Raw genomic sequence first — 19,246 nt, forward strand, 5'->3', positions numbered from 1 at the left:
AGCCTCCTCCCACGAGTGATTCTGAACCTAATGAGAAGAAAGCCTAAAAAGTAATCAGGGTTCTGTGGGGTGCCTGGATGGCTCCGTCTATTAACCATCCAACTTCAGCTCAGGTCATGATCTCATGGTTTGTGGGTTCGAGCCCCATGTCAGGCTCCGTGAAGACAGCTTGGAGCCTGCTTCAGATCCTGTCTCTGTCTCCCCTACCTGGTTTTTTTTTTTTTTTACTGTTTTTATTTATTTTAGAGGGAGAGAGAGAGAGAGAGAGAGAGAGCGAGCGAGCATGAGCAGGGGAGGGTCAGAGAGACAGGGAGACACAGAATCTGAAGACAGGCTCCAGGCTCTGAGCTAGCTGTCAGCACAGAGCCCGACGCAGGGCTTGATCCCACCAACAGTAAGATCGAGACGTGAGCCGAAGTCGGACACTTAACTGACTAAGCCATCCAGGCATCCCTCCCCTACCTGTTTTTTTGCTCTCTCAAAAATAAAATAAACATTAAAAAAAATTTTTTTAGGTGATCAGAGTTTTTAAAGAAAGTATTCTACTAGAAGTTTACAAAGTGAGATGGCACTCAGTAAAAAGGTCTCCTTTTAAAAAAGAATCATTTTTCTTCTAAGCAGCCAGTGTCATAAGCAATGAAGTATTTCAAGTGGTTAAGAAAACAGCTGGTCCCAATGCTTATTCCTTAGTTTCAAAAGCCTGTGAAGGTCTGCCTGGGTGGCTCAGTTGCTCTTGATTTCAGCTCAGGTCATGATCCCAGGATCATGGGATGGAGCCTGCTTAAGATTCCCTCCCTCCCTCCCTTCCATCTTTTCTTTCTTTCTTTCTCTCTCTCCCTCTGCTTGTGCTCTCTCTCTCTAAAGATTAAAAAACAAAACAAAACAAAAGCCTGTGATTCTGACCACTGGAAACAGATGAATTAAAAACTTCCCAAGCCTGAGCATATCCATTTTCTTCGTGAGCACCTTCACTTCCTCAACCGGTCCTCCACTTCTGTAAACTGAGTTCAACCACTAAAGAACACCTAACAAAAGCTCTATCACTGTGCATTCAAATTTATCTAAGTTACAGAATAAGGAAAAGCAATTCTATTTTCAGCGAATTCCAGTTCGCAAGAAAACAAGCACATTTACAAAAGGCTATGCTCCGAGAGAGTTCTTTCTCAAAGAAAGGCTGGGAATTGTATTCCACATTCCCACAGAGATGATGGAAATGATATCTGAGGCGACGGGGCACGTCCTGTCCCTGAGAAGGACCTACAGAAGGACCAGGCCAGGACCTCCTGCCTCCTCCCTCCTCCCGGAGCAGGGTTCACACTTCCAGCAACCACCTTCTCTTTCTGCTTCTCTTACCAACACATTTCTTCACATATGTGCCTCCATTATGTGCCTCCCGATGTCCACTCCAGACACTATCCTGACAGCTACCAGCACCTGTCTCCTGAAACTGCTCTGACAAACGTTATCAGGGGTTTTCTAGCCTTGTCCTCTTATCTCTGTGAAACCGCCCGCTTTCCCGGCCTCCTGAAGGCACCCTTCAAGGCGCTTTCAGGTAGCTCACTCTCCTTTTCTCTCTCTCTCCCTCTCTCTGAACTGTCCCCAATCCGTTGTCCTACCTCCTGACTACTTCTCTTTCTCACTAGTTGATGCCTTCTTCTGTCCATTTTTAATGCTGGTGGGTTTTTTGGTTCCATAATGGCCCCTCTTTTTTATTCTACCTCTTTCTTTTGGGAAGACCCGCTTGTTCCGTAATTTAACATGCCTGACATAGAATAAGTGGTTTCAGTGTTACCCTTCAAACTCAATTAAAATATCACCTACTGTCCAAACGCTGAGCCAACGTCCTCCACGCTCTTTTCTTCCCCAGAAGAATCCTGTCGTTTGCGTTCTCAAAGCACCTCCAGTATAGTGATTTGCACAACCTACTACATGTTTATAGGCTGGTCTCCTGCACTAGACTGGGAGTTCCCCAGGGAATAGGTGATTTCATTGAATTCTATTCTATGGAGGCATTAAGTGTGATCAAGCACACATCTACAGGTGCACAGACACAGACGAGCTGGGGGATGTCAGGACCCATAAAAGGTGATCTTTGCCATTTAGGAGCTTAACTCACATTTAATGAGGAAAGGTGGACATCAAAACCAATAAGTAAACACCAGGAGGGGAAAGTGCACAATATTCATTCATCCAACCCATCAATATGTATCAAGTGTATCAAGTGCCTATTATGTGCCAAGTACTTTATTAGGTACTCAAAATACAGGGTAAACAAGACAGACAAGGAAAACGGATGTAGAATTCTATTTTAACGATCCCTTAAATACCCCAAAACTGTTCCTTCTATGTCAGACCTTCCTAACAAAGGATTTCTCGTTATCCTACAACATTGGACTTGACTTTTTCAGTTGTTCCTTCTTAGTCATTTCACATATGATGCAAAATTTATGGAACAATAATCTTTTTTTCCCCCTCAAAAAATCAAGTATGCCTTGGATACTGAATCTCAAAGCAAATAAAATTTCATTTAGTAGCTTTTAAGAGATTATTTTAAGAGACAAAAGATAATGGGGCACTGACATAAACATGTAATAAAAATATTACACAGATTTAAAAAAATTTTTAACATTTGTTCATTTTTGAGAGACAGAGAGTGATAGAGCACAAGTAGATGTGAGGCAGAGAGAGAGGGAGACACAGAATCTGAAGCAGGCTCCAGGCTCTGAGCTGTCAGCACAGAGCCCGCAGCAGGGCTTGAACTCAAGAGCTGTGAGATCATGACCTGAGCTGAAGTTGGATGCTTAACTGACTGATAATTGTTCCATGACTATTCTTAGCTTAAATGAATAAGCATGTAAAGCTTAAAGTCATAAATAACCAAGCAATATTCTGGATTCATGAAGGAGTTTCTCTGGTGAGCACATATTAGGTACATATTTTGGTTCAAAATTTGGGCAATACTTCTTTCTATGCTAAAGAGGACAATTACAAGTCTTGAAAAGGTAATTCTCATAGACTAACCAGAAGGTCAGCAGAAGCTTACAAGCCAGTCCAGATCTTAAATTGAGCTTCTAGCATTTAGACCAGGTAACCGAAAACTGAAAGCAGATTAAAGCCTTGGACTCTCCAATCATAGCCTATTTCTCCTTTAATGCTCTCAGAAAATCTTCTCAAATTAAATGTGGCTTATCCTCTGACACAGCAGTCTGTTTAAGTAACATGCTTTTACTCCCTTGACAAACAAACCAATGAGAACAAACCCAAAACAGTAGAATTTGAAAATAGAAAAATTATGGTTGCTTCATATATCTGCCTCTGCAAATTTATTCCAAAATATCTAATGATATTTCCAGAGGAAAGCCCAAATCTATGACATAGCAGTGGTCTGGGACAATCAAGGCATGACAACATATAAAGACCACAGTACAGGGGCGCCTGGGTGGTTCAGTCTGTTAAGCGTCCGACTTCGGCTACAGTCATGATCTCACGGTTTGTGAGTTCAAGCCCCATGTCTGCTTCGGATTCTGTGTCTCCCTCTCTCTGCCCCTCCCCTGCTCATGCTCTATCTCTCTCTCTTTCAAAAACAAATAAACATTTTAAAAATATATTTTAAAAAAAGTAAATCAATACCACAGCACAATCTTGCTCCAAAATTTCCAAACCACTTCACAACACAGTGCCAACAGGCTTTTGTGTGAACAGCTCTCTTGCTTCTGGGACCACCTAAGAATGACATCTGGCCCTTCCTGGCCTACTCCAGATTAAAAATGAATGGAAATACATAATAAGAATGAGCTACACATCTGAATAATCAAAAGAAGAATGTTCACTATATACTTAACAAGATGAAACCGGCTTTTTTACTAAAACCTGACTAAATGCAGAGTCCAGAGCTCCACGCAGCTTAGAAAGTATGAGGCAATGCTTACCTGTTAATTTTACCTACATTTCAGCAAACAGTGAAAGTATGTGTCAGTGTTGGAGGTAAACCAGGAGGATATAGCAGTATCCTAATTTTAGTTGTAAGTGCCTAAGAGATTTGGGGGAAGCTGAAGAGTGTCACTCGTATGATATCAAGGTTTTACCGTCTCAATGATTTCATAAATGGGTACAAATGTGCCACAGGTAATGACAGTGACAAATGTAGCCATAAAACTTTATGAAAGTTACTTAAGCTCAGTTACCTACAAATTCTTGTTGGGAGTTGTCTGCCTTTTTTCCTCCCTCAATGCTGTCTCCAACAAGGAAACAAGAACAGAAGGATCCTGTCTGAACTTTTAAACTTCCCATAAATCCAGGCAAGACATTTGCTAACCCTGTCATTAATGAACCCCAATGAATGTTAGCAGCTCCGTTGTTTTTTTTTTAATGTTTACTTATTTTTGAGGAAGACAGACAGAGTGTGAGCGGCAGTGGGGCAGAAAGCAAGGGAAAGAATCTGAAGCAGGCTCCAGGCTCTGAGCTGTCAGCACAGAGCCCAATGTGGGGCTCAAACCCACAAACTGTGAGATCCTGACCTGAGCTGAAGTTGGATGCTTAACCGACTGAGCCACCCAGGCGTTCTGAATGTCAGCAGCTTATAAACGCTCCTGCAATTTGTCTTCTTAATTAGGGTATCTTTGCATCCAACTCATTTCATCAAAAGAATTTTAAAAAGTGAACTTTGTAAACATACTACATTTATGATAAGTGTGAGTTTTCGTCACTTATACCTTAGTGGGATACAAATGAATCAAAAGTAATACTTACAACTCTGCCACTCATTTGAATACATGTTGAAAGGACTAGTAAACACTAACAAGATATTCCCGGAAATTAAATGTTAAGTCAAAGGCACAAATGACTGCAAAGATTTCACAATGCTGACAGCCCTTAATTTGAGACTCTGAGAACAATGCAGATCTGCTGGTTGACATTCCACTAACCTCAGCCGTATCAGGGCTCGGGTATCCCACTGTGTGTCATAGTTAGTGATTGAATGAGTTTTCTATACTACTGATTTGATAAAGGAAGAGTCTAAGGCTTTGTTAAAAGTCTAAGCTAGCATTTCCTTTCCAATTTTATTTCAGATTTACCAACTGCCAAGTGTACTTGAAGCACATAAAATACTGGCAGCACTAAGTTGCTTGGCAAGAACCTTCAAGCCAACTATTCTTGTCGCAACTCACTTGCAAGCTGCAACATTGTTCTCTAATTTCCTAGATCAAGCAACTTCTACCCCAACTGTGCTTTGCAACTACTAGCACACACAGACCTAAACATACCTTGAGTTTTAAAGCTAGACTCCCTACCCCCTTAGACGGTCTACAAACCTTGTCTTCCTTTGATGGTATATAAACAGTAAACACTGGGCCAGTGTATCTGGGAAACCATCCAGGACTTAGTTTTGAAAAACTAAAATCCTACTGCCCAGCCCTACAAGTAACTCAATTTTCAGTCAATCGGTCAAAGCCAGGTTCCCAAGACCCAATTCCTAAAAATCTAGGAATTGTTGTCTTTATGGAACTAATATATATCAGCTGCATAAATGCAGCTGAAAAATAATTACAAATGTTATATAAAGTACAATTCATAAATATTGTTTAGAACCTTCAAAGGTAACCTAGATTTCAACTTTAGTCTTTTTTTATGTATACCACAATATAGATACAGTTCTGCATCAAGAGTGTGTCCAACACATGTCTGCCTTAATTATCTAAATGAAATTGTGTTTATTATTCTCATTCTGGTCCATCCATTCAGTAAGTTGGCATTAAGGCTGACTATTTTCTGTCAACCAAGGACCATATACTCTAAGCATCAACAATAAGCAAGTAACACAATTTTATTATGAACTATAGGGCTAAAGAATATTTAGCTGAAATTATGTTTTTGGCATATTTCAGTGACCTAAAATACCCTACTTTTTTTCACAAAATGAAAAGGTTAATACAAGAGAATTTACATAGAGATCAAATTCCACTACTAGAAAACAATAATATATGAAAAAAGGCTCCAAGTCTCAGGCAATAAATCTACTTCCATAAGCGTCAGTATAAAAAAATTTGTTTCTTCACTAAAAAATTCTAAATACTCCCTTGGAATTCAACTTAATGAGATATTATCAATATTTACAAAAGATCTTAAAGCTGTTTAATAAAACCTGGCAGTTAACCTAAGTGATTTTCAGTATGATACTGATTTCATATAAAAATAAAGTAGGGAGACCAACTCACAGTTTACAGGTGCGTACGATTTTCATTTCCAATGCATCCTCACACCTGTTATAGCAGTAATAAACAGCATTCTCATGTGCACTGTTCAATGATATCACCCACATCATGAAGTCCTCAAAAATATTCCCTTGGGTTTTTTACTTACTTACTAGGTAGAGCAGCACTGTGCATCTGATAGGTTCCCAATAATTATTTATTAAATTGTTGAATTTAGTGTAAGATCATAAAAGACAGAAATTACACTATTTTGTACAGACCTTAGAATGAAATCTTGCAGATTTTAAGTAGGCAAAAAATGAGTGCTGATGAGAAGACTAGAATCATGGGATTACTAAGAATTTAAGTGTTTTCAAAAGTTTATTTCTGAGAGAGAGAAGAGTAGAATTATAAATGAAGAGACTCTAGAATAAGTCTTAGGTTCAAAACTCGGTTCTGCCCCTGAGTAGCCATGTGACACTGGGCAAGGTGATAATCCTTGCAGGGTCTCAGTTTTCCCATATATAAAAGTGATCCCTTGATGCTATTTGCCTCACAAAGCTTTACAAAGATGGAAAATGACTGAGCATGTAATGACTGACAGCACCCGGTACATGATAATGCATGATGTTCACTTGGCTATGACTTGCCTTAAATTACAAGTAAACTATTTGGTCTGTGGGATTTTATACCGATTTTCCAGCCCTCTAAAATATTATAAGGATTTTTCTTTCCTCCAAAACCTAAAGCTATCAGGAGCAGTCTATATTACTGAAGTTCCCGTTAGTAAGGATGATAATTTCCTAATAGAAGCAGGAAGCTGGGTTCACAGACACTGCGGGCATCACACTGGTGTACGTCTGACTTGGTTCTGACCACATGGAATATACCTCTTATCACACCCAAAACCTAGGTGACTGACACTCGAATATCCAATTTTTACATGTTTCCTGACCTGAAACAACTATGATGAGGAGCCCTAGCTACAAGGGGGGATGCCAGGACCTTCTCAGAGCAGTCAGAGTGTCAGACAGCAGAACAGCAGAGCAAAAAACAGGCCCTTGAGAAAACCACAGGCATTGAGCCTGCTGAGAATGACCAACCTGTGAGAAAAAGTTGTTAACGACTTGGAAATGAGTAAAAGAGAATACTGGGTATCTTGTCAGTGGAGGGTTGGCTTTGTACAGCGCATCTTCTGGGAACTATCTGATTTTTTTTTATTTTTTTAAATGTTTATTTATTTTTGAGAGACAGAAAATGAACAGGGGAGGGGCAGAGAGAGAGAGAGGGACACAGAATCCGAAGCAGGCTGCATGCTCTGAGCTGTCAACACTGAGCCTGGCATGGGCTCGAACTTACTAGTCATGAGATGATGACCGGAGTCGAAGTCAGAAGCTTCACAGACTGAGCCGCCCAGGAGCCCCAGAATTATCTGATTTTAAAAGGTTGTGCACCTTTGATTGTCCTGCTAGGCAGGAATCCATTTTACAATGCTTTGGGGATAAACATTAAATTGTGCAAAACTGATAGCAATGTGAATAATTCTTGTCCAACAGCAATGTAAGTGAATACTGTTTGATAGAGATACAATTGATTTCCATTCTGTAGAAAAATAACTCTCAACATTTACATTTACAGATTTGCCTTACAGAGCATTAATCAGTTTTGCGTCTATTAGCAAATTCATTTCAGCATTCTTGACTCTGTGTGTGTGTGTGTGTGTGTGTGTGTGTGTGTGTGTGCGCACGTGCACACACATAACATCCATTCTTCAAAGTCTCCTTTAACTGACTTTAAAATCTTACTGGTTTTTTGGGGTGCCTGGGTGGCTCAGTTGGTTAAGCCTCCAACTTCGGCTCAGGTCAGATCTCACGTTCGTGGGTTCAAGCCCTATGTCAGGCTCTGTGCTGACAGCTAGCTCGGAGCCTGGAGCCTGTTTCCGGTTCTGTGTCTCCTTCTCTCTCTGCCCCACCTCCTCTCGTGATCTGTCTCTCTCTGTATTAAGAATAAATAAAACATTAAAAAATTTAAAAAAAGAGAATAAATAAAATCTTACTGGTTTTCTAATTAAATAATGCGTTAATCAAATATTTAACACAGATTTACATTTGCAGAAAGCCATGACTTCAGATTTTTGAAAATCATAATTTAACACTTTTGATGAAAAAAGCGTTTTTCCCAGGAAGGGAAATTTATGTGGCAGAAAGAGGCTTTTAGTTTTGTCCAGAATAACCTGTTTCTTTAAAAGGGAATGAAAGAGAAATGAAACAAATGTTAAAATGTTTAACAGTATGTAGGTAGTGAATGAATGTGAACTATTTTATGTACTTTCTTTATGACTGAAATGTTTTGTAACTTAATTTTTAAAAATATTTTTTAAAACTTAGTTGGAGGGTGTGTGGGAGGCTCAGTCAGTTAAACGTCCAACTCGTGATTTTTTTCTCAGAGATTTTTTTTCTTAGATCGTGATCTCAGGGTTCATGGGATCCAGCCCCCATGTCAGGCCCCTCGCCAAGAGGGAGGAGCCTCCTTAGGATTCTTGCTCCCTCCTGCCCCTCCCCCACTCATTCATTTCTTTTTTCTCTCTCTCTCCTATCTTTCTCTCTTTCTCGCTCTGAAAATAAATAAACATTTAAAAAACTAGTTGGGTGGAAAGAATGGGAGTACATGGAACTCCTCCTGAGTTCTTTAGCATCAGTTTCTCCCACGGAAACAGATACATGTGATAAGCTTCTATTTTTCTGCAGATTTACACCTGCTTCTCTTTCATGACTCTCCTTCAGTGCATCCATCATAGTAAGAGGTATAGCAAAGGTAATCGATGCATGCTTATGGAATTGAATTACTGAGAATACATGCTCTAACATTAGAGGAAAGTGACTTAAACTCAGGAGGCAGAATTTTTTAGGGAACCAAGGAAAGAAACTCTCTCCAGGCTATGTTGTAAACCCAGCTCTCAGGTTTCCTCGAGAGAAAGGCTTGTTTTGCCTTGGCAGTCCTTCTGATGAACCATGTCCAGAAAATAGCCTACAACTTGCTTGGAGACGGCTCAATTTATAGCTCCAACCCAACAACTGGCAATCAGCACTCGGCCCAGGCTGTACGCTCTCTTTTTTCTCCCTAGAGAAATGTCAAAGGCAGCTTTCTGATGGGCTATTTTACAAGATTATTAACTAGAAGTCACTGAAATTTGTTAGCAAGAGGAGACCAGAAGTCAAGCCTCATGACCTTGACTCTTCCTCATAATAATCCTAGCACCATGGACCAAGATGTTACCAGTGATCCTCTTAAATAGCAAATGTGCTTGGAAATTCTTTTCACTGCAGGGGAAGTGTGGCATAGTGGAATAACCACCTCAATCTGGAAGTCCAAAGACCTGAGTTCAACTCGTACTCAGCTATATGATTTATTCTGGCCAAATCACATACCCTCGCCAAGGAAGCGCTTCCTCAACTGTAAAATATAGATAATTACTCGGCCACATCTGTTTACTTTATAGAGATAATCAAAAGAGGATGACATTGTACAAGACAGCATATATTTATATTATCATTCTGATCTTGCCAAATAAAATCACCTGCACCCCAACATAACCCAACTATAAATTGAAAAATACCTAGCTGAAGGTAAAAGCTATGCAGCAGGAAACACATTCCTTATCTGGCTGCCTTAGCTGTAAGCTGATATTTATCACAACAAACATAAGTAAAACCTTAGATTACGAGTAACTTGTTCTGTGAGTGTTTCACAAGATGAGCAAGCATTTCTAATAACTTTTAACTTGATAAACAAGTGATGTCTTTCAATACAAGCAATACATGACAATGTCACATGAGTACAACTGAGCCAATGGTTCTTGAATTGCACTCTGTTATACAAGTGTTTTGGATTACAAACATGCTTCCAGGATGAATTATGCTTGCAAACCAAAGCTTTACTGTATTAGAAAAATTAACCGTGATGTTAAGACATATGTGACATGTAATAGTCTGGGTTTACTGCTTCTCCTCAGATGACTTTTTAATAAGAAATAGGGGTCAATAGGGTGCCTGGGTGGCTCCGACTTCAGCTCAGGCTGTGATCTCATGGTTTCGTGAGTTTGAGCCCCGCATCAGGCTCTGTGCTGACAGCTCAGAACCTAGAGCATGTTTCAGAGCCTGTGTCTCCCATTCTCTCTCTTTCTCTGCCCCTACCCAGCTCATGTTCTGCCTCTTTCTCTATCAAAAATAAATGTTTTTAAAAATGTAGAAATAGGGGTAACCAAGATTTTTAAAGGAGAATGAATTCTTTGGTTTAGGCAAATACTTGATTTGACATGGTTTGGAGTCCATGAACACATGGCCTGTAATTCATGGATATTCACTCGGGTAGCTCTCCTAGGAGTTCTTAGAAGCAACTTAGCGTGTTGGAGAATACTGATATAATTGGCCACAACCATTTTAAGAGACTTGCTGTATAAAGGAATATAACTTCCTTCCTGTATGAATCATGTACCAAAGGCAACTGCTTTCCTCATTGTTGATGACCTACTACAACAGAAAATATTTGCTTGTAATGGAATGTTTTGTCACCTTGTGCAATCTGTGGCATTTAAGTGACAGAGATCGGCTCTACTATGATTTTTAGTGGGAGATGCTGTTAACATTTAAATTTTCTCTCCTTCCTTCTGTCTCCCCAAAGAAACTTACCATGATGTAGCCTGCATTATGTATCTCTTCGTTTTTATATTTTCTTTTGAGAAAAAAAAACACTATAAAATAAAATTTACATATGATGAAAAACTTACATAAGATACTTGCTTTAAAATATTTTTTTGGAATATTTCAGTAAGACCTTAAGAAGCCTCGTCTTGGGGCGCCTGGGTGGCTCAGTCAGTTCAGCGTCTGACTTCGGCTCAGGTTATGATCTCGCAGTTCGTGGGTTCAAGTCCCACGTTGGGCTCTGTGCAGACAGCTAGCTCAGAGCCTGGTGCCTGTCTTCGGATTCTGTGTCTCCCTCTCTCTCTGACCCTCCCCTGCTCATGCTGTCTCTCTCTCTCTCTCTCTCAAAAATAAATAAAACGTTAAAAAAAAATCAGCCTCGTCTCACACCCTTTCTCCTCCTCCAATAATCTGGCACATATTTTGATGAGTTTCTTTAACCAATATTGCCAGCCAGAGAGAAAAATAACTAAGGAGATCAATGTATTAGAAATCGCCAGTGGATTTTTTTAAAGTTTTATAATTTTGCTTTGTTTTCCTTTTTTGCTCTTATATACCACTAATAAAATTTGCTAATTTAATTTTGCTCCCTGATAATAATGGTACCTTTCTTAAATACAGCCAGTCTCCTCCCTTACCTATATCCCAATCATGGGAAGACAAGGCTGTATTCAAGAGGCCCCCCCTCCCAAGGCTGTGGGTTCCGGTTTCTCCCTCCTATCCACAGAGCTCTGGGTTCCTGCAACAGTGCTCCCCACCCCCGCCCCGGCCCTCTATTTACCACACTCTCAACTGTCATCTGGCCCCTTGTGGACGGGAGTGGTGTCCGAAGGGACCACTTGGGGCAACAACTTGGAAAGCAGAAACAGCGGTACCTGTTGGTAGAGATTTGCACATTCACTGGGCTTTGTGCTTGTCGACCCCCTACTGCTCCACAAAGAAGCTGTACACCAATTTTATCCTGCAAACCAGAAATGGGAACTGAATGGGCCTCTAACCAGGCCTCTGAAACAGGAAGCAGGGGACAGTCCCTGTAGCCACCAGAGAGGAACTGACCTATAGCAGAAAACTCCCAGAAGGCTGGCAGAGGCAGGAGCCACTGGTGAGACAAGGCTCACTGTACACCTATAATTAGACTTCGTTCAGAGAACACACTAGAACTACATACTTGATGAACGTCTCAAGCACACAGGTGGCCATGTTGAAGAAAGAAATCAGGATCCCAAGAACCTGGAAAGCGGGGGCAATCATGACCATCTGAAGTTGACAAGTTGGGGTAAGAAATGGGTGCTCTGAAAACATTTATTTTAGTGCTTTGGAATTTTTCCTTTTTAGTTTTATTTTTTTCCCAATTTTCTACAAAACCTCTTTTTGGAAAATTATAATTTTACTTCAACAGACCAGTCATCCAAAAACAAAACAAAACAAAACAAGAGGAAGCCCAGGGCTTTGCATTCACAGTGGGTAGGTAGCAACTGTCCCAGTGATATGCCAGCAAAAAGTTAAAAGCCCAGAGAACCATGTATGAAAAACCACTGGGATTTTTTTTAAAAATACCTTCTTAACCAGAGATTTTCCTTATGAGTTGGTCTCTGTTTGCTCTACTGATAATTTTGCTAAGGCCTGTTTCTTGCATAAAGGAGCAGTGACAGTACAAAGGGCCTAAGAGGTGGTTTAGATCAGGTTCCCAAAACATTGCTCTGTTGACTGGTAAGGTAAAGTTTTCACTCACCCTTGGAGAAATGGGGCGGGGGGGTGGGGGTGGGGGGGTTGAATAATAGTGAGTTTTCTCATGCATTTATTATCTTCAAAGAACTATTCTTTATTCTAAGGTTATGCCTTCCCTAATTGAATATAAAAAATGTCTTTTCTTTTTAAGAAACCATGGCAGTAGGTAATTGGTTGCCAAGTTCTCTCCTTTTCTATTCAATATCCTTACTTGGAAAAATTAAAGGTTGACAAACACATGTCAGTTTTCCAATTTTTTAAAACTGGTCCATGGGAACCACTATTTAAGAAATGCACGGAGAGCACAGAGCCAGCTTCAGATCCCCTGTCTCCCTGTCTCTGCCCACCCTTCCCCCATGTCTCTCAAAAATAAATAATAAAACATAAAAATTATATATAAAAACGAAATACAGATTTCACCTTCTCCTTCAAAGTATATGAGACTATATATACAAAAGCCTCACTGGATTTAAAAGTAGAAAATGCAGAAGTGGGCTGGACAACTTTCAAGAACTTCTCAGTCTGGGATAGACGGGGGACAAAGGTTGTATTCGTTTTGCTTTTTATCAAATAAGACGGGACGTCTTGCTGGGAGCAAGTGGAACCAAAGCCCAGAAAGTTCAGATGCTTCTCCAATGACATAACCTAAATGGGTGACTTTCATCCTGACCTGAGCAAAGCAGGAAGATAATACAGATGAGAATATAAAAACTAAGTCTTACAAGTTCAACCAGCATGTGTTTCCTTCCCGTTACCCCTGGTTACTCCAGGGTGAGGGGCTGAGGAAGAGACTGCCACTTGCAGTGAGCCTGGTGGGAACCCTGGGGGATGGAATGGCTGACACGGAAAGGGAAGCCGGCAGCCCATCTCCTCCCAAGCCCACTGAGAGGGAGTGAAGAGGCCTTGAGTAGAGCAATGGCCCCGGATCTTACAGCAACAGGATGTCAAGGGCTATAATTACAAGGTCACAAGGCAAGAAGCTTGAAAGAGGTCAATGTGCTCATGGATCCCTGCTGGCATCACTTCTTCCTGGTCAAGTCACCAAGGGTCAAGACCCCTGCCCACCCTCACTCCTCTCCCTGCAGCCTTCCAAGCCTTCCTTTGTCCTTTACGCCACCATACTGCCTCCTCTCATCCTCACCAATTCAAAGAAATGTCCCTACCTCTAACCAGATGCTACCAGAAACTAGATGAATGCAGAATGACTGAGCCTAGGGACGCCTTGGTGGTTCCGTCAGTTAAGCATTCGACTTCGGTTCAGGTCATGATCTCATGGTTCGTGGGTTCAAGCCCCATGTAGAGCTCTGTGCTGACAGCTCAGAGCCTGGAGCCTGCTTCAGGTTCTGTGTCTCCCTCCCTACCCCTCTCCCCTGTCCCCCCTCCCACCTCCCCAGCTCCCCCGCAGCTGGTACTGTCTCTCTCTTGCTCAAAAATAAACATTTAAAAAAATTTAAGTAACTGAATTTAACATAAGGAAAGATGTGTTCAGAGTCCCAGTTTTCAGTCTTAGGAACATAATTTTCCAGAATGTTTAAAGTGGTGAGTGGGTTTTGGGGCGCCTGGGTGGCTCAGTTAGTTAAGCATCCAACTTCAGCTCAGGTCATGATCTCACAGTTCATGAGTTCAAGCCCCGCATCGGACTCTGTGCAGACAGCTTCAGAGCCTGGAGCCTGCTTCAGATTCTGTGTCTCCCTCTCTCTCTGCCCCTCCCCTGCTCAAGCTCTGTGTCTCTCTCTGTCTCAAAAATAAATAAACATTCAAAAATTTTTAAATAATAAAGTAGTGAGTGGGTTTCATATTTCAAGTACACTGAGTTAACAAGGCTTCTCACAGGCTAATCCCAGAATCTAACCAACACCTATAAGAGTGTTTCTAAACAAAAGTGTGCTCCTGGTTCCAAGCAGCAACTTTACGTCATTTCACCTGAATAAATGAATATAATCTCTTTATGGTTCAGTTTTCTTATAAGCAAAGGGCTGGGGGTGGGGGATGGACAACAAAGCCTATTCTAGCTATACTTCACAGAACTGATGTTCATTAAAAATATATTTTTTTGAGATCCTGCCAGGATCCTGCCAGGTGGACCCATCAATCTGAAAGGAGTAGCTCTGTATCACTAACGTATCACTGACATCTCTTCATTTTTATAAAAATTTTATGGAAATTGACTACAATGCAGGGGGCTGGGAAGGGGTGTTGTTAGCTTGCCATTTGCCATCTGAGTGATAGTCTTACACATGTAAACATGATGAATTTTCACAAAAGCTTCGAAAGAACATTAGTTTCTTCTCAGAATGAGAATGAAAGAGAAAATGACAAGTGTAGTCAAAGAACAAACTAGATTATGGTTAAACAATAATCAAATAGGGAAAACCTTCAACAGCCGTCTATACTTTCAAAAGACCCCAGTACACATGGAAAGGGAGAAGCCGGTAAAAATGTAACCCAGCTTTAAGTTCTTGTCTATTCCAGTAAGCTGAGGTAGTCTGAGTAGTCCTTGTTCACCCTTCCATCTCAGTTCAGCTGTCACCTCTGAACCTGCCCTAAGCTGTCTGATTCTAGAATGTTTCCTGGGACCCAAGGCATTCTGTAAGGATCTTCACAGATGCCCTGCTGCAGCCAGACTTGAATGGAAATTCACCCTGAACTCCCTGAGGGGCTGAGAACATGATATATACAAGTAGTTGATTCACCTCTAGGGATTAAAATAATTCATTTTGTATTAATGTAATTTATGTACATAAATTTATGTATTTTTGTATAATATATAACGTAATTCCTCTTATATGAATGAAACTTTAAAGTACAGAATTTGACAGACCGATTATTCTAACCTTCTACTCTTTTCTGAAATTGAAAAAAAATGTGTAACATCTATTTGTTAATGTTTATTTTTTGAGAGAGACAGAGACAGAGCGTTAGTGGGGAAGGGGCAGAGAAAGAAGGAGACACAGAATCTGAAGCAGGTCCCAGGCTCTGAGCTGTCAGCACAGAGCCCGACTTGAGGCTCTAACTCACCAACCGTGAGATCATGACCTGAGCCAAAGTCAGATGTTAAACTGACTGAGCCACCCAGGCACCCCTATTAATTTATTTTTGAGAGAGTGTGTGCATGTATTGTGCACAGGGAAAGGAAAGAGAGAGAAAGAGAGAGAGAGAGAGAGAGAGAGAGAGAGAGAGAGAGAGAGAGGGGGAGAGAGAATCTAAAGCAGGCTCTGAGCTGTCAGCAAAGGGCCCAATGCGGAGGTTGAAGCCATGAGCCACGAGATCATGACCTGGGCCAAAGCTGGATGCTTAACCAACTGAGCCGCCCAGGCACCCCACTTTTCCAAGATTTTAAATGACTTGCTCCAAATTAAACAAGAACCAAAGGCCAGAATCCAGATCTGGACACTCTTGTTCTGATGCTCTGTCTCAGCATACCACATTGCCCTACCTTTGCAAACTCACGATTAAATGAGGGAATCTTAGAAATGTAGTTCAGGGCTCCTGCATAGCTTGGTCGGTCAAGCGACCCACTGCAACTCAGGTTGTGATTTCACGGTTTATGAGTTTGAGACCCGCACTGCTGTTAGCACAGAGTCCCACTTAGGATCCTCTGACCTTCTCTCCTCACCCTACCCCTCTCCTCGTGCTCTCTCCCTCAAAAATAAGTATTTTTTTTTAATACTTAAAAAAAAAAGAAATTTAGTTCATTCCCCCTCCACATCAGACCCTTTTGGAGGAGATGAAGGGCTCCATTCACAATTACACACTTCAGAGCACAGCCAGCATGAAAACTCAGATCACACTTGAGGGACGTTGTTCTGAGTATATCTTGGTGATTCAGCTCCAAAGTGAAGGTAGTACATGAAAGCAGAACAAAAGACAGCATGGCACAGGGGCCAAAAATCTTGCCAGGCCTGTTTAGGTACAGCTTGCAACCTGAGAATGGGGTTTTTTTTTTACATAATAATTGAAAGAATACTATTTTATGAAGTATATAAAATTGAAATCTCAAGACCCACAAATAAAGTTTTACTGGAACACACAGCCACAAGCACTTGTTCGGTACTGAGTTGGCTGCTTTTGTAACAACTGCAGAGCTGAGTAACTGCGAGAGAGGACCTCCTGCAAAGTCTAAAATATTTGCCATCTGGCCCTTTACAGAAAACCGGGTCCCTGGTGGAGAAGGAGTGAGCGCTCTCTCAGAAATCAGAAGACAAGTTCGACCACCATTCAAACTCTCGGCAACCCTCAGCTGAGAAAAACAGAATTTGGACAGAATTGATACCAGCATCATTCTGTCACATCTTCAGTGCTGAATGAGAGGGCTCAGAGTTCCCGTCACGCACACAGGAAGGGGTGAAATTGGGGCCTGTTCAGGTTGAATGAAGCGGTAGATGGGACAGAGCTGGTTTGGAAATAAAGGTCTTCCCACTGGGTGTCCCCCTCACGACTCCACACTGTCCCTAAATGGCTTGTGAGGTCCCAGTCAGCTCCCATCACATGATTCCAAGATAGGGAGCTTCCTTGGACTCTGGGAGGACATCAGCCCAGCTAAATGGAGGTAGCAAGGGCAATGATGACCTTTTAGGGCCAGCCACCTGCAGTGGAATCCTGCACTGACGAGTCACCATCGGAGTCCAGGCCAGTTATGGAGCCCTTGGTTTTCTCCTTCAAGAAGAACAGTAAGTACTTCCTTCTCAGGCTTGTTCGGAGAATTCAACAAGACACAGTTCAAATGTCCGTCCCCTTGTAATCTTCCTCTCTCCCTTTCCCACAGACAGACAGTATTTGGAGAATAAACAGTAAGTGAGCCTTGTTAGGAAACTTCCTTTCGAATTAGCTTAGAATTTAGAATATTTTTTTCAGAGAGCCCTATAAAAAAAATACTGACTCTATCAGTGCAATAAAAATAGGCTCAGTATTTGCTTGGGTGTTTTCCTCACATATCTTTCAGTTCTTTGAGGCTTCTTCCAAATCATAAGCCAAAAATAAGAGTGCTGTAATTTTTAGGAAAAGTTACGTTTATGCAATTTTTATAGCAAGTCACACAAAGAGCTAAGCTATAATATATCATACTATGTTCAGTTATGAAGACCAACACTAAAAAACTACCAGCACCAGAAAGCCCTAGTTTATTTAGTCTGGCTTCCTTAACATGAAGTTCTTCTTGTTCTTAAAATATTCAGCTTTGGCTCAATTCCAAAGCTGACATAAGCCTACTTCAGGTGTTTTGAAGAGACTAAAGAGAATCAGGACTGAAAGCAAAATTGGAATATAAAACCGTTAATGTGATCACAAATGCAAAAACTTTATTGTTTGAAACCACCATTAAATCAAATTTTCCGCCCACACTTAGAAATATATTCTATTTGGCTGTACAGGGTACTGAAGGTTAATTTCAACAGCATGTTGTTATTCCTAACGTTAGCCAACAGATAGCTAATTGCATCAGTCACTAGAACTGTAATGACACTTTCTGAAACCTGCGATAGGTTAAAAAGATGTTTACGGATTTTTTTTATAGATTATGCTAGCAATCACTTTAACAACCAAGCTAATCTTAATCATGAAAATAGCAAATAGCATTTTAAACAATGTACATTATGTACTTTCCAGCCCATCATGGTATATACGCGGTAAAAAAAAAAAAAAAAAAAGATCCAAAATCCTAACAAAGATACCACGTAAGTTTAGTGCAAGCTGTAGGGTGATGGCTTTTGGAAGTAACGATTTGGAAGTTCAAATTCGTAAGACTGGAACATTCAAGCCACTAGTTAAAGTAAAATGACTTGGGAAGATCACGACTCGGCATGCAAATTCGTATGGATACCCTATGAGCAGCGGGCTGCGTGGTTCCTGTACTTCCAAAACTACACAGAAAAAAATGAGAGCGTCATCTCAGTCACAGGGATATAAAGAAGGAAAATATGGGCCAAAACTAACAAGAGAAACCACGACACCAAGGCAGAAGGCCTGACTGGGGCAGTATCTCGTCCTGTTGAAAAGCTGAAAAGTTCTTTATTAGGACCGCACGGACCCACAGCTCCAGCGCGGGTCAGTGGGTGAGTCCGCCACAAATAACACCCAGGATCTTGCACCAGCACCCACTCTCTCCCAGGAGCGGCGGGCGCCAGGAGCAGTCAGTCACGCAGCGCCGCTCACGGCTTTTAAGGTGGGGCAAGAAGTAAATTAGTAGGAAGCACGCTTGGAGACTAGTAAAACGTTTCCCCCCACCCCTGCAGAGGCCAGGGAAAACGGGGCCCCTGACCATAGAGGATGGGGCAGGGGCTGCACACGCACCTGCATTGTAGAAACGGTCCAGCACCGCGGTCTCCCCAAAGTCCAGTTTACCAAACTGCACGGTCTCCAGGGTGGCGCCCACCGTCTCGCACGCCTCCCGCAGGCTCTGCAGGGCCTCGCTCTCGGCCATCACCAGCTGCCCCTGGCTCGCTTCGTTGATCACATATGCCACCGTGGTCCGTCGGCCGCCTCCGCCACCCGAGTTGCCCCGGCACCGGGCGGCGCCGCTCCCGGAGGTGGCAGCGGGACACCCGGTGCCCGGGGCGGCGGCACTCTCCACGTTCCAGAAGCTGCCCGGTGGCGGCGGCGGTAGCTGGCTCTCCTCGCCCTCGGCCGCCG

General features: G+C 41.8%; 1 protein-coding gene across 1 annotated transcript in view; it reads right to left on the minus strand.

Annotated features, from left to right (window-relative positions):
- The window catches only part of MAP3K5 (mitogen-activated protein kinase kinase kinase 5), a 199,501-nt gene that overhangs the window by 179,934 nt on the left and 321 nt on the right, over positions 1-19,246 (minus strand). The window contains exon 2 of the mRNA XM_029943234.1: positions 18,908-19,245. Within this exon, the coding sequence (XP_029799094.1) occupies positions 18,908-19,245 (338 nt within the window). The remainder of the gene's footprint in view (positions 1-18,907; position 19,246) is intronic.

Source organism: Suricata suricatta, chromosome 7 (genome assembly GCF_006229205.1).
Source record: "Suricata suricatta isolate VVHF042 chromosome 7, meerkat_22Aug2017_6uvM2_HiC, whole genome shotgun sequence".
Lineage (NCBI taxonomy): Eukaryota > Metazoa > Chordata > Mammalia > Carnivora > Herpestidae > Suricata > Suricata suricatta.